The sequence below is a fragment of the Leptosomus discolor genome, chromosome 5 (genome assembly GCF_034619465.1).
Source record: "Leptosomus discolor isolate bLepDis1 chromosome 5, bLepDis1.hap2, whole genome shotgun sequence".
Lineage (NCBI taxonomy): Eukaryota > Metazoa > Chordata > Aves > Leptosomiformes > Leptosomidae > Leptosomus > Leptosomus discolor.
This window is the reverse complement of record NC_141395.1, coordinates 53,163,735-53,179,986: the sequence shown is the minus strand read 5'-3', so window position 1 is coordinate 53,179,986 and position 16,252 is coordinate 53,163,735. Positions and strand designations below refer to the sequence as shown.

The window sequence follows — 16,252 nt, the reverse complement described above, 5'->3', positions numbered from 1 at the left end:
GTTTAAAATAAAAATACAAAAATACTTCAGGAAAGAAAAGTTTGTCTTTTAATTAAATTAAATACTTTAATCAAAGTCCTTTTCTATGATCTATAATTTTATGAAGTAGTTTTCATAAAGTTAACATTTCAATTATTTCTTTGGATTTATCTTACGCACAAGATCAAAAATCACCGACTAAAAAGAAACAGAATTTGGCTCTAGCACCTAACTGGCTTTATCATCTCTTCCTGCTGAATGGCATTATAGCTTGCTGAGCGTTCTTAAAAGAAAGAGAAAAACTGGCAGCCTATTGAAAGCATTAATGAAATAAATTTTCATGACAGCACAGAAATGGGGAACTTGGCCATAAAATCCTCAAAGTCAGCTATGTTATCATGAAAACTGAACAAATTTGTTTCTCAAGAAGCACCTGTAAGAAAAGCAAAACCAAGAAAACCCAAACCCAACTTATTTTAAATCTGAAATTCTTTTTCCATTTACGTTACACTTTGCTGGTATTCGTTCTAATTTCATACAAAAAGCCTGAACAGGAGAAGATGACAGTCTCTTAAATCTGAAAAAGCACTTTTAGTTACTCTTTTTGGTTTCACTATTCACCATGTTCAGGGATGTTGCTGAGGACTACCTGTAGACATCACAATGATTATGTGAAAAGATGACGGTATCACTACATGGAAGGAAAGAAATGTGACAGAGCAGGAGTCCGCTATGGAAAACTGACTCGGTGATACCAGAAGAAGAAATGATACAACATGCTTCATCAGCTTTTAGTTTAAAAGAAATCTGATAGCAGAGAATCAGTTCCCTGCCAGCTTCTGCTCTCCTCAGTATCTGACCTTTGTATCCACGTCCGTACATTTAAATTAAGGCTCAGTGTACTCCACAAAACATTTCTAACTCATTTTTTCCAAATACAGTAAGGTATACCAAGTCTAACCAAGGAGCCTTTTCAGAAAATACTAACCACATTTTTCAGAGCATCAGTATTCAGACACTCAATCAAACAGCAGGCTGCATGAAGTACACACATCCAATTGATAAAAATAAAATATTATACTGCATGTCATATTAACTTTCATCAATATCGCAGGAAAATTGAGTGTGTAAGAGACTTAACTCTCAGGGAAAATTTTGGCTCAATAACCTTACATGCCTTAATCTTCCATTTCTAAGAGATTAATATAACTTTTAATAACTGTAAAAACAAATATTGTTCAGGAATAAATGTATCGCTACAGCAAATAATAAAACCTTAAAAATCTAACCTACCATGGCAATAAAGCGCCCAATGAAACAGAAATATGAAAGATGGTCAGGATTGATTGTTGATGCTGGATTTATCTGCAGGCAATAGTTGCTCTTGCCAGCATATTCAAATAGGCAGTACATAGGGTTCAGTACTTCATGGGAAAGCAAGAAAAACCATTCTCTAAGGAAAAAAAACATGTATACACATAAAAACCATCAAACACAGATGTTTATCACCATTCCCCTTAGGTAACTAGCAAAATGGTCAAAATATATGCAAACTTAGAAAAATAATATAAACAGCGTTGTATTAGAATCACAGAATAATATATGGCATTATATACTTCTTAAATGTAAAAAATTTCATTATTAAAAACAGTAACATTAGAAAGTCATAGTTTCCAAAGTTTAGAAATGGTTGTTAAGATTGTCACCTTGAACACACACTCGCAGCACAGGTTTTAGCTGCATATTAGTAACATTTTTGCCTACAGAGTCCCTGCCTCAACCGGTACACAGTATTTATCCTCCTCATGCTGGCTTTACTGCATACAACTCAAATCTTATTCAAAAAAATTACAGATTATTCCATGGGCAGCACTGATTATAAACAACCCAGGTAAAACAAAACCAAACAAAAAACCCAAACCACAGCACACCTTATTTGCTTTTCCAATCTGACAGCAGAACACACACTAAGTTACTGTGATTTAACAAATTACCATGTATCAGTTAAGCCCACAGGATATGACAATGTGAAAACATATTTTTGTTGAGGTTTAACTAATACATGTTATTCACCACTTTCATAGTTTCCAACTCAGCTGACCTGAAATAACAATAGAATCTGGTATTTCAGTGTTAGGATAGCTGATTTTTAGAATATTTGTTGCTTTATAGTATTTGCATATAATCAGAGACGTCAGAAGCAGTCATATATGCTCAGGAGTCTTTGTATCAGGCCCTAAATGCTTGGAACAGAACAATCAGGCTTGGGGGGAAAGCTGCAAAACAAGCTGGAAGTCTATCCTACAATATCTGCAGACACTGAATTCCATCCTGACTACCTTTCAGCTGGCAGCAAGGATACAATAAACCTAATCAGGTTCTGTGCATCTTTTAATAAGCACAACGATGTTGTACAGCATTCTATGCGAGTTTTATACTGAGACAATTATATTAACTCTGCATAAAAGCATCAAATTTAATAGGCATTTAAATTAGACCAAAGCCAGATAACAAGGGAGGAATCAAATAAATCAGTCACCAATAAGAAGTTTGCAGAAGCAATGAATTTTTCACATCAACAGCCAGAACTAGCCACAGGACATAGTGTCAGGTTGATCCTGCTAAACAAGGTAAAAATCTGAACGGAACACTGAGTTTAGCCTGCTGAGAGACAGGTGATAAATCAGGTGCATCAGCTTTCTATATTTGTATTAACGCAGTATTACATTAGCAAGTCAGTACATAAACATTTACCCAGTGTCACTTCAGAACTCTCAGCTCAAGTTACAATGAGATCCTTGCTGTTTCTCAATTGCACACAGAAAATCTTGGGCAAGACCTATTCCTAAAAGTATGAAATTATCCTACTTATATATTTGTTACTTATTTATTCTGCTACTTTCTGTGACTAGCACTCTTCAGTTAAATTATTCTAACATCACTTCTTTGGCATACTTTGTTTCTCTGGAACAAATTACTAGAACTCTCCTGGTTCCCATCCTATGCCTAGGGTCATCATGGTAGGGACATCAACCAAACAAAACTCATGCAAAGCAAAAATCGGATTCCTCCCTGCAGTCACTCCCCAAAAGCCTATGAGATACTCTAATTCAGAAGCATAATCACCCACACACCCAAAGAAGCTCAACCTTCAGAGGCAAGCTTCCTTACTTAGAAATACTACACATTTTCACTGAACTTCATTTTAACACAGTAAGCTACATAAAATAAGAACAAAACCAAAACAGAACACCTTTACATTAAAAAAAAAAAACAACCAACAACCAAACAAGAAAAATTCTGTCACCTATGATTACTACTAATTCCCTGGATCTGCAGCAGTACTGAAATTTTCATCCTAATAGTACCATGTCAATCAAGTAACTTTCAGCAGTAGTCAGTGGCGGTCATCTTCATGTACAACAGATGAAACACACCTTGTCTACGGCTTTCCTGTTATCAGATTTTCCCCCTTGAGTTCCACTTCAGATTCTTAGAAAAACTTGTAGTCTAGCTGTTTCGCATCCCTGCACAGTCTATTTGTCTGCTCTTACTTCATGCCTGCACTATTCTCCTCTTGTTTATGTCCTTTCTGTTCACATCAGCCCCAATCTGGTGTTCGCTCAGTTTTTTCCAAATAAGCAAAACACTCTATTTTTCCACAGTCCCAACCTCCAGGAAAATGGAACTTTCTGATAGAAAGTTTCTGAAACAACTCAGTCTAGAGCAATTAACTAGCACAAAAAAAAATCCAATTCAAAACTTCAATCTTTGTCAAAAAACTGAACAACTGAGACCACAGTTTTACTAATGTAAGGTAATAACCCGCAACAATTGCCACTGCTACCAGTTCCACCTCCTTAATACAGTAAGGGGAGCTAAAAAGGTAACCAGGGTCAGACTGCAAAAGCAAGCAGTTTCTTTGCCAACAGAATGTCATCAGAAATCGCAGTCAGAGTGCTATTAAAAAACTAAAAACTATTTTAAACAAATTCTGTTTTACCTTGCCAAGCCACCATAATCCAATCCTTCTTCTCCTCTGAATATAACATATAATCTTCTCCTCAAATCATAGGGTTTTAATGCCATAATCTATCCAAAAAACCAAAAATTGTAGTAAGTTATAAAATTATGCATGGTCAATACAATCAATCCTTCTTATTCAGATTTTATTTAATTGATACAGAAATGTCATGTATGTCAAATGTTTACAAGGATTTGACCATCTTATGGAACACACGATCAATGAACTGCACACAAAAATACCAACTTGGACTTAAAATCCTTGAGCAGCAGACTGGAGCAAGTGGGGAGCATATCTGGAAAGTATCACTATATCATTGCCCTGTTCTTATACTCCTCATAAGGCATTCATTATCATTGAAGAAAAATAAGTGAAAAGGCATTTCATCTGATATATTACAGATTTTTGGTTTTAGGAAAACTACTTAAAAAAGTAATTTACTCTAATCCAAAATAAGTATAATATACTTCCATTAATAATATAATTTTTACTTATAAAGAATGCCTCTCAAGAGGTTTTGATGTGGTGACAGCAGTAGGAATTATTTTTACTGAGAAATGAGGAGGGAACATACACTGGCTGCAGAGCGTAAGAGCTCAAGAACTGTAAGTTTCAATTGCACAGATTTAACATTTGAAGGACAAAGCAGGACACCAGTTTTAATTGCAGAAAACAACATTTGTAATGTATATAACCACACTCAAGAATCAGAAAAGCAAATCCGATGTGGTTAAGTTAATACGGTATGCAATGTGGTTAAGCTACGGAACTCTTTACCACAGGATGCTGTAGATGCAAAAAAAACTCACAAGAAGAGCACAGACAAGCTCACAGAAGAGAAGTCCCTCGAGGAATATTAAAATACCCAGAAACCACATCAAGCTTAAGAAGCATTTCCATCGTAAATAGGAGCGGAAAGATCATTTGGTGGAAGTATTATATACATTACTCCTGTTCTTACAGTCTTCCCTAAGAATCCCCCTTTGGCTAAATACCAGAGGAAGGTTACTGTGCCTGGAGAACCATTAGTCTGAACTTTTTGTTCCTGTGCTTTGTCTTGATAAAAAACCACAACAATCTTTGCAGGCTTACTTGCTGGAAGGAATCCTCAAACAAAGTCTGTCTGGATACATTGATTTTCACATGACTTGGCAGTGCGTTGGACTGTAATCATAACGCAATAATGTCAAAAGGCAGCACATAGAAATGTATTGAAATGTTTTGAAAAGTAAATAATTACTTAATCAGTACCTGACACAAGTAACGGAAATGAGCAAGTTTCCACCTAAAGCTACGCTCATAAGCAATCTGTGGCCCTTTATTTCTGTAAGGAAATATATTTGAGATACATTAACCATACAGATATCAAACAGTACTTTCAATGCTAAACAACAGTATGTAGTTTTCAAAAATACACAAAAATGGTTATCATCAGATATGATCAGAAACCAAATGCAGTTGATGGTTTGGTCGGCCAATCTTCCTTTCCGACCCCACCGTTTTTTTGTTCTTGTTCAAGATGCTAGTCAATTTACCAAATTTGAGAGAAAGGTAGAGATCTAGAGGATTTCAAATCTCCATCAGTCTTGCAAAAATTACAAGCCAGCAAAAGGAGAGACATCTAATTTATTGTTTTACCTGAGAGAAAGACTGCTAAATTAGGCTTCATAAATTCAACTGCTTGTGGAACTATGAAGGAATTTCTAGTACAATACTCTATAAGCTCTTTGAATACAGGTCATCAACATGTCATTAGAAGTAAACCCAACTCTACACAAAAGACATTAAGACAGCCACCATAGTATGGGTCAACACTTCTGATTAAACTATTTTTAAAAAGATTTGCATGTAACATTTTTGAAAAGTATTTAGAACTACTTTGTTTAGACATTGATGTTGCTAGAGGATGAATAAGTCTAAGCAACACTCATTATAGTCATTTGCTGTTTCTTTAAAAATTTAACTATTAGTTACATTAGTTCAATATTCAAGTTTATCTCGCTTCCCCTTTCTATTTATTAAACAATTACAATCTTGGTATTTGAAAAATGCATAAAAAGTATTGAACTTCAGAGCAGTACAGAAAAATGTGTCATAGATAAACTAACAATTAAACCTTAAAAATAGATTAAATCTACAGGACAACAATTTGTTCATAATTTAGTGCTCAATTCCAGCTGAAAGTATAGATTGTTGTCTAGCATGAGAAGACTTCATTATTAAACTATAACAAGTTAAAACGTAAAAAAATATATTTGATTGCTCACTTACACAGAAGATTTCCCAGTACGAGGATCATTGAAGGTGGTGGTTCTTGTATTATGGTCAACAAAGTATCTGACACCTTCTCTGGTATACCTGATTTCCCAGCCCTCTGGAAGAGGGTCCTCATTTTGTAAACTGCAGAAAAAATTGCAGACATTATTTTTCCCCCATATGACATGTAAGAATTGAGCAAGATCTTTTTATCTGCACAGTCAATATACACACCTACCCTTGAGTTCGAGGGTCTTCCCACTGTGTCGTCTTTGTGTTATGATTTACAAAATACACCCTATCATTTGAATCCACTCTCCTTTCTAGGGAAAAAAAGGAAAAAAAACGCTATACAACAATTGCATTCCAAATTTCTGTAACGGTCACTTCCTGAAATCAACAGCTAATTAACTCACCCCAACCTGGTGGTAAAGGCCCAAGTGGATCATTTTCTGCTGATAACATCGAAGCCTATTTAAAAACAAGAGGACATTCAGTTAGGCCAAATATTATTCATATTTTTTTCTTTGACATGTTTTAAGATTACCACTAGTTCTGAAGACTATCCATTCTGAAAAAACATCATGCTATTTTTAGTCTGGTTTTGTGAGCAAATATAAGATACAATTTGTGCATCTGCTTCCACTGTTTCCAATCCAATGTACCCTCCCCTTCCCTTCCTGCCGGAAACTTGCGAAAGAGTCAGTGGTCTTAAAGAGGTACTAGTTCATACCAGTTTTGCGGAAGCATATATAAGCAGATAAGCACAATGTTCTTGCTTAAGAACATGCTTTACCACTTAACCAATGTTTATTAACATTTCCAAGCACAGTGACTACCGCCAACATAGGGTTTTTTGCTTTCTCAATACACGGTACCTTTCCTGGATATTTGGCTATTTTGGGGCTTCTGTCATTCTTTGCAAATGCAGCTGCCTTTATTAAATATGGAGATGGTTAAAATTATACCAACTATAGTTAAAAAAAAAAAAGTAAAAAAAAAAGATTAAATTATTATGTAAAACCATGCTAAGCTTGTAATATACTGTAACCTTGGAGAAGTCCCCCAGCAGCTCCCAAGAATACAGAGCATGGGAAAAATAAAATTTAAAAGGCAGAAATCCCCCAGACTACAGGATCCATGGTCTGATTTATAACTAAAAGCATCCACCCTCTAAAACTTTTTGAGACACTAAAATTCTTTTTTTTTTTTTTTTTTTTTTTTTTTTTTTGTGCAGAATGGAATTTTGACATATGGGAATCAATCTACATTTTCCAAAGAGTATCTTAAGGATCACCTTGCTACTAATACTGCTTTATATAGCAATTGCAATCAAAAAATCTCAAATCCACTTAAGAGTTCACAACAGCAAATTCAGGCTAAAAAAGCTATTATGTTTTTCCTGTGAAACTGAGTAAGGATTGCAAGAAAATACAATAGATACACTCAAAATCAAGTTGCCTCTTTGTTCTGGCCACCAGATACTAGATGTGAGAAGAGGATTATCATTATCTCAGCAGCAAATGCAGTTAGCCTTTTCTGCTGTTGGAATCTACACAGTCACAACGACCCTGTAACCAAAGACTTCTGTGTGATGAGAATAAAAAGAATAGCGCACAACAGAAAATCCTGTTTGCCAAACCACTGAATGGTGGCACGATTCAGAGATTTCCAACCTTCTTAATGGGTCCAAGGATTTGTGCATGGCTGTTTGTTAATGTATATTTAACACAACACACTGAAACACTAGGCAGTGGCATGGGATGAACCAGATGCAATACCAAAAGGAGTACAATATATTAACCCAGGTAAAAATAGAAGTAACTAAAATAACGATATCCTATCTATTTTTCTTCCTTCACATAGTTAAGCTTTAACCATTCAAGGTAACTGAAACGTTCTCTTACTCACTAAAAGTATGAATCCACTTTTTCACCAAAATTAAATTACTCATAAACTGCTATATAGGCAGAGTCCTGGTATTTCACCAGAGGAAGAGAAGTTAGCTGTAGTTTGACCTTAACAATTCCAAAATAAAAGTATACAGAAGTATACTTATATTTTTTTTTACTACAGTAAGGGGGAAAAAAAAATAATTTCAATTTTCTTCCCCCAAGAAAAAGTGAGTTCTAGGTATGCAACTGATACACTACTTAGGAAACAGAATTCTAAAGAGATGCAAACAGTCGAGTTACCTTTTCTCTTCCTTCAAGTATACTCTGCCTCACAAACAAATCCTAATTTAATGATTCTAAGGTCAGATGGGACATTTTATTTTCAGTAAGAGTTATCACTAAATGAAGAAAGAAACTAATTTAATTAAAAAAATTTTAAAAACCTTCCTGAGCAGGGAGGTTGGACCAGATGTCCTCCAGAGGTCCCTTCCAACCTCAACTATTCTATCTTTCTCTAACTGCATAAGATACATTGATGCATAGCTCCAGGAGTTCAGAAAATTAGTGGCAATGCATGTTTCTGCTATTGCTAGTGATGAGATATAATGTCTAATTAGATAATGATAGGCTGAGAACTATCAAATGTAAGAATAGTGCAGCATCCTTTACTTCAGAGGGGTACCTGAATAAAGTCCATCAAATTCAAAGCAAAGTTACATCCGCAGATGCTTAGAAACCTAGTCCAATGAAGTTGTTTCAGACTTGTACTTCAATGGTTTCTTCTTTAAAACACTCCAGCTTTGCTACATGTCACTTACAAAGTCTCTGGAATTAGATCTTTTTTTAAGAGACGAAGCAAAATTCTTAAAATGGACTGTTTAGGGTGACAGTGACATGCAGACACCATCATCCTTAACTCTGAAAAATGATATACCCTATTTATCCTGTCACAGACAGAAAAATCTGTCTCAAGAAATACCTGCTTTAAAGCTACTCATGGTATTTTCTTCAGGCAGAAGTAAGTGAGCAACTATCTGACAGAAATGGAAAACCATGTAGGAAATTCCAGAGCTGAAACAGATGCATAAGCTTCAAAATGAGCTCAAAGTAAAAGAATTGCCACCTGTACTAATGAACACTCCTAATCACTAAAACAGTTCTGAAGGCCATTTAATGTTCAAACTGCCCATAATTCAGCTTTTACGTTCCTTTTTAGTTAAAGGACTGCTTTAGTTTAACCTCTTACTACTGACATTAAAAGTCTTAAGTGGATTGCAGTACACAAGGCTCAAGTTAAGGAACAGACTCAGACAGAATACTTTTTGCCTTGAAGGATAATTTTTGTTAACATTTTTCAACAGAACCAGAATCTGAGTTACTGATGCCAAACGTCTCGCCACACATACAGTTAAATAGTTATAAAATCACTGCAGAAAAAGTTAAAGAACAAAAAAGTATACCTATACCTCTCTATTAATTTCTAAATTTTATGTGAAAGTTACCGAATAGAGGTATCGTTGGTTAAATTGTTGCATAGCTCCCTGCAGTTGATTCCGTTGAGATTGCCATTGCTCAAAGTTCCTGACCGATTCCATTGTTGGTCGCTGCCATGTTGTTGTTCTGGTGTTGTGGTCCACATAGTAAACTCTACCACGATCATCAACTCTTCTTTCCCAGCTTTCAAGAAACACAAATGTTAACACCTAAATTTTTCAGTAATAATACATAACTAATTTTCTCTTTATACTAAATTCCTAGACAGTACTTGAATGAAGCACTGGAGTCACAGGCATGATTTTAATTTCTAAAGTACAGAAAAGTACTCCCGAGCTTTAGAAGTTTGGTAGAAGGACAATCACGTTGAGCAAACACAGACTTCAAGCAATAGCATGCTCAGCTCTCTGTCACCTCATTTGTAACTTTGTAAATTCCTGTGACCGCAAGTGATGTCAGCAGGTTTCACAGAAAACACTTTGCCTGGAAATCTGAGGTTTGGAACCAGTGCACTACACCTCGTGGTGACAGCTAAATAAAGGTGGACAAATATGCATTACTTAACACTTAAGTTTCAAAGGAAGAACAAAATAATTTAGCAGCTGTGTTTGAACAAGTGATCAGAACAAGCCACATATACAATACCAATATTCTGATAACATTAGCTGCAATTAATATAATTATATTATATAATTAACTGAAAGCTAGAATTTATTAATACATGATGTATAATAACAGTTTCGACGACCTGCTTATAAACGCTGGTGGTTTTCCTACACCAAACAAACAAATAGTAACTTTCTCATATTTAAATCAAAAAAGTCTACATTACCCAGGAGGTAAGGGCTGTGGTCTTTCCCATGTTGTAGTTCGTGTGTTGTGATCAACATAATAGGTTCTACCATGAGGATCCTTTCGTTGCTCCCACCTTCAAGACAAAACACATTTCATGTAAGTTAAGGTGAAAATGCTTCCTTCAGACTTATTTCCCACTAAGCCAAAAAAGTCCCTTGGTACTGAATGAAAATACTGTGATCCAAAACTCATTGTAAAACACCAAAGAAAACTCACACTAGAATACAGATCAATTACTCCCTGGGGATCCCAGGGGATTATTTCTTCAGTTTTAGTTACAAAGCAAGCTTACACTGAAGATGGAGAGAGGACCAAACATTATTAACAACTGAAGTTTCATACTGGCGAGAACTGCCATAATGCAATAAACGGGAGAAGAAACTGGGATAAATGTTAGACGAAAAGTTGAAGTCCTTGCTTGCATTACGTATATCTTTGTTTTTCTTATATACATAATTAATTAGCTCCTAAAAACATAGGCAGAACACCTTGCTTGCTACTCATACGATTTGATGTCCATTTCCTCACTATTACAGAGTATCCTATAACATTCCTACAAAACATTTTCTGCAGTTCAAAAGATTAAATCGTAATAATACAAGAAGATAAGACAGGAGCAGCAGCATGTTGCAGAGTTACTAGGGCTAAACATAATGGAGACTCAACTAGATTGGGAAGGGGGAACACCACAAAAAAAACCCCACAGAAACGTGATCAGGGAGGAATGATGAAGAAATGCATTTGGCCATAGTGTGCACTATGTCTGGAACTCATGACCCTGCCCTCAATGGGAAAGTATGTAATTACTTTAAACAAAAAGTGCGCGGAGCAGGGATGACCACAGGAATTCCCACCTATAAAGAGCTTCCATTGTCAAAGCATCTAAAAATGAAAAACTTTGTAATTCTTCCTCAACAACACATATACAAAATTTCTGTCTTTTTAGATGCTTATTTTAATGTTTATCCAACTGCAGAAACTCAAGTGACGTGTCACTATAAACTTACTGAACCTCTTTCAGAGTGAGAAGGAACAAGATAGGCTCTCTGAAAGATCAGGTACAATGACACAAGTTATATACACTTTGGGTTAAGAAACAATTTCTGTGTTCAGAAAATGCTAAAATAGTTAATATTTAAAATATTACAGAAATGTCAGTATTTCCAATTAGTTACTGAAGAGATCTTTTCACGCAAACATGAAAGCATCTATAAAAAAAAAATTAAGTTCAATACATATATTTGAGCACGTCTACGTTTTCATTTAATGTCTAAGCACATCTTTATTTTTGCATTTAAAGTTGAGGACTACAGAAGTAGTTTCTAACAGTCTAGTAGAATTAAAAGTTTCTAGCTATTCTGAGCTAGAATCTGTACTTTTATCTATAACATTATTGATCTCATTGTTACACAGTCAACACCTACAAGCATTTCTAGACTATTTTATTAATTTTCACGTCTCTGTATTTTGGTCCCTACTACATCCTCATAGTTTAAAAACCAAAGTAGTAACAAACTATGACCCAAGTAAATTTGATTATCAAATTAAAAAGTCTTCATGTCCATAATGCCCAAAAGTTTGTCTATTTAGAACACAATGCAGTCTCAGCAAATCAGTTGTTACTTTCTGGGACAAGAGCTACTAGCCAGTTATAGCAGCAGTACAAACCCCATTTTAGACCAAGTAAGCCTGTCTCAGCCAACTGACCTGCATTTGGCAATCCCAGTAGAGAATTAAATTTCTGTTTCTTTATACACACGTTCAGACAAAACACAATTATAGCATTAAAATCAAGCCCACATACCCTGGTGGCAAAGGTTCTGTACTGGCATTACCAGGCTGCTGTCGTACAGGTTCTGCAGATGCACTTGAGGTGGAGGAGGATTCCCTTGGTTTTGCTGAATCTGCTGCTATACTGTTTCGAGCATTAGGTTGAGCACAGTCTGTTGCAGCTGTAGGTTCTAGTCCCGCAGAGACAACAGGTAACGTAGAAGCGTGGCTTTCAGAACAACTAGTTGCTTCTGTTGTTGACTGAGGTTCTGATGTAGTGTTAGTGCAATCTGAAGACATGGGAGCTTCGACTGAACCTATCAGAGCCTCAGAGACAGAAGAATTACCAGTTTCTGCTGCAGAGGCAGATGACTCGCCATTAACTGAGAAATGGGAAATAAGAACATTAGTGTATCAGAATCTGATACAATTTCAAATGACCAACTTCTGGAGTAAATGACATGCAAGGAATAAGTTTAAGCCGCACCTATATGCCATAAGCAGCATTTTTGTCTAAGATTACAAAAAGCCACAATGTACCTGCCTCAGTTAAAGCTGTAATTCAAGCTAAAGTGTAGAGTCTGCAAGCCATTCTCTCCACTTCCTTGCTAAGTTAATTTCTTAGTTTCTGCATGTCTTGGTCAACTCAATGTTACACCTTACTCTTTAGATTAGCAAAAGGTATCCATCCGCTTCCAGAAAACAGTACTGCTTTATTTGTTTGAAACTTTGAAAGTGTATCAACTTCAAAAAAGAATCTTGGTTAGTATTGACATGAAAGAAAAATATTAAGAGATAAATAACTCTATGAAATTTGGAAAACTAAGAGGTAGTTCTTACAGATTTATTTTTTTTTCCTTTTTCAGAGTTGAGACACAGAACCCTACAATTAAGCAAAAACCACCTGTGTGTGCCTTGGGAAAAAAAGTCCTCCTCCAAAAGTGGGATTAAAATACTAAAATCAGTATTTGGCTAACATAACTCATGTAGTTCAATGACTGAAGAAAATTATTTTAGAATCACAAAGTAAATCAGTTTCTGTCTTTTAAAGAGCAATACAAATGTCATCCAACTCAAGCAAGCATAATCTCATAAAAGGTTTAAAGCACAGATTTAAGCAGGAAAACGGGGCTAAGAAGGCTTCATTACTCCCCAGCCCACTTGGCCAATAATACATCAATACCAATCATCTAAAGAGCTTAAGAGAACAGTATCTCAGCACAAGATCTTGTCTTAGACAAGTGAAATCGGGTAACAGCAGTCAGTAGGACCTCCATTAAAATCAAGGCCCTATTAAAAGCAGTGCAACATCATTCACAGCACCACTAATCAAGACCAGACAGTGACAACTCTATTTTAACTCATTGGTTTGTACCCGTTTTAGAGTTGGAACTATTTTGTACAAGACTAAATATAATAAGCAACATAGACTTCAAGTAATTTCCTATCTTAACAGCATACTATCAGCTTACAATTCTAAGGACTGAGGCCAATACAATTGCTCTATACTCGTAACCTTATTGATACAGATTTGCAAAATTTAACCCTAAACTAGTGTCTATAAATGCCGGTCCCTCATTTTAAAGAGTTCATTTACTTGAATTCTTAACACTTACAAATAAAAAAAAAAAAGCTAGATTCCACTTATTACTTTCAATACATATATAATGCCTGGCTTTCCCAACGGTCAGAAAAGCAGGTCAAAAATTACAAACAATTAAACTGTCATCAGCAACGTATTTAAATTAGTGAGTCAGTTTCTATAAGGAATTATCACTGGGCCATAAATATCTTCCTGATATGCATAATCATAAGCATGGTTTTACAGGCAGCAGCAGATTTGTTAGATCTGTAAAGTCATTGCTCTTTGAACACAACTATTCCAGGGTAATACATCATTACTTCCAGTTCACACAAAACAGGTCAACTACATTAAGACATGTCAAGAATTTGTATTATTTCAAGCAAACGTCAAGCACGACATTAGAAAAAAAAAATCATAACTACAGACAATCTGATCCAAGTTTCTTCAACTTCTGCTTTAACTAGCAACAGTTTTACTTAAATAGAAAAAAAGCCAACTGAAATTTCAGCTTTTGTTAAAAAAACCCATTCAATTCATCCACATGAAAAGAGTGAATGGGATTACATAACAAAGTTAGAAGCAAAATAACAGACAAATCATCAGCTCTTCTAGTAAACTGATCTCCAAAACAGGTCTATAAAACATTACATCAGCTGATTACCTCACCAATTAGATCTAAAATAGGAATTCTGGCTACATCACATGAAACTACAATCCTGCTAAGCACAATGGGGCAGGGGGGAGCCTATCTTCAACAAATACTGGAGACCTGTTTTATGCCTTGACTTAAAAAAAGTCTCCGCCAACTGGTACAGTAGTTGAAAACTGTTGTATCAGTGCCTCAGCGCAAGCTCAGTGATGATTTCATCAATATTACTATTTGAACAAATCAATTCTTTTTGCAATTACCCCACCCTAATACAGATTTCAAATGGATCTCTCTGCTATTGATGAAAAAGGGAGCAATGCCTAAATAATATAGGTGGTCTCTGGCCTTCAACTGAAAAGACAGGGCAATCAAATACAAGTTCTCCAAATAGAGAAAAGCTTCAGAGAAGGCCTAATTTAATTATTACCTTTTAAAGTTCGTAATTGTTTCTGCTATCTTCCCACCATACCCACATTTCCCACTCTACTACAGAAAGTTTGACAGTCTCTGTTCTCTTTATTAACAGCTTGCCCATTTCTATTTAAGGTTATCTTTTTCCTCTGCTATCACTGTAATCTCTCTCAAACAGCTGAGAAAAGGCAAAAAGTGCTTAGAAAGCACAGTCATCATTAGATACAAAGTTTTGCCAGAGGAACAAAAAAAAAGTTTCTTTTCACTTGTTTTACTGTACTGAATGTTACTTGTAGTCATAACCAAAGTTTTTGAGTTTTAGAGGAAAATGAAATTTAGTATTTGCCAATACCTGTTTTGAAACAGAATACCTTTTGAAAAAATGGGAGGCAAGGAGAGTCTGCAACACATCTCAACTCAGCACAGCAGTTCGCTGACAGCACTAAAAATCAGATATATCTAATGCCAAAAGAAACTTAACTATAGTTACTCAAATTTATTGTGAAAGGAATCTGATTTTTCCTCCAGACAATCAGTAATATGATTTAGTCATCTGGGACAGAGAAATGGAAGTTTTGGATGCTTTACATCTTTCTTCATCAGAGAACTGACGGGAAAGTATGAGTTAGTACATTTAAGAATGGATCTACTCCAGAAAAATTCACAGAAGTGGACAAACAAGATCATAAACTCAAGCCCAGAAACATCCTTTGAGTATTTCTGAAATCTAACAAAAAATGCATAGAATAAGTGGCAACTTCAGACACATTTCAACCAGATTAAAAAAGCCTTATGGAAGATGTTCTCATAACTCTCCCATTCTTACCAGTGCTGTTGACAGGCTGAGCTGCAAGTTGTTTTGGTACTGGTGTATTTTTGGGTCTGGCTGCAACGTGAGTAGGAGATGGTGTGCTGTCTCCATTAACAGCTTCTATATAGAACGTATTCTGCACTACAGAGTTGGAAGGTACTTGATTGTCCATCCCATTAGAAATGTCACAAGCAGATCTTGGTAAAAATAAAAGATCATTTTAGGTTACCACAAACAACATGTTAAACAGTTATGCAACTAAACCAAAACCTACACTAAATCACACTAAAGAAACAAATAAAGAAATGAAAATAAATTCACAACCATTTATAACAATATTTGCAGCCTAGATACCAGTCAAGTGCAAGACCAAAACAATTAAGGAACAAAAGGCAAATTTTGGTTTTGAGAATTTCAGATACTTAAAACAGGTAAGATTTTCCATTTCCACTTCATCTTTGACATATTAGAATTGAGTTGGGCAGACTGATGCACCTGCCACATCTTCCAAAACTGCCTTAGG

General features: G+C 35.5%; 1 protein-coding gene across 1 annotated transcript in view; it reads right to left on the bottom strand.

Moving 5' to 3' along the window:
* Positions 1–16,252, bottom strand: part of WWP1 (WW domain containing E3 ubiquitin protein ligase 1) — a 33,272-nt gene that overhangs the window by 7,996 nt on the left and 9,024 nt on the right. Inside the window, exons 6-16 of the mRNA XM_009952366.2 lie at positions 15,745–15,926; positions 12,308–12,656; positions 10,481–10,576; positions 9,657–9,831; positions 6,676–6,730; positions 6,498–6,582; positions 6,275–6,403; positions 5,255–5,327; positions 5,096–5,167; positions 3,983–4,071; positions 1,273–1,432 (exon numbers count right to left, since the gene is read on the bottom strand). Of these exons, the coding sequence (XP_009950668.1) occupies positions 1,273–1,432; positions 3,983–4,071; positions 5,096–5,167; positions 5,255–5,327; positions 6,275–6,403; positions 6,498–6,582; positions 6,676–6,730; positions 9,657–9,831; positions 10,481–10,576; positions 12,308–12,656; positions 15,745–15,926 (1,465 nt within the window). The remainder of the gene's footprint in view (positions 1–1,272; positions 1,433–3,982; positions 4,072–5,095; positions 5,168–5,254; positions 5,328–6,274; positions 6,404–6,497; positions 6,583–6,675; positions 6,731–9,656; positions 9,832–10,480; positions 10,577–12,307; positions 12,657–15,744; positions 15,927–16,252) is intronic.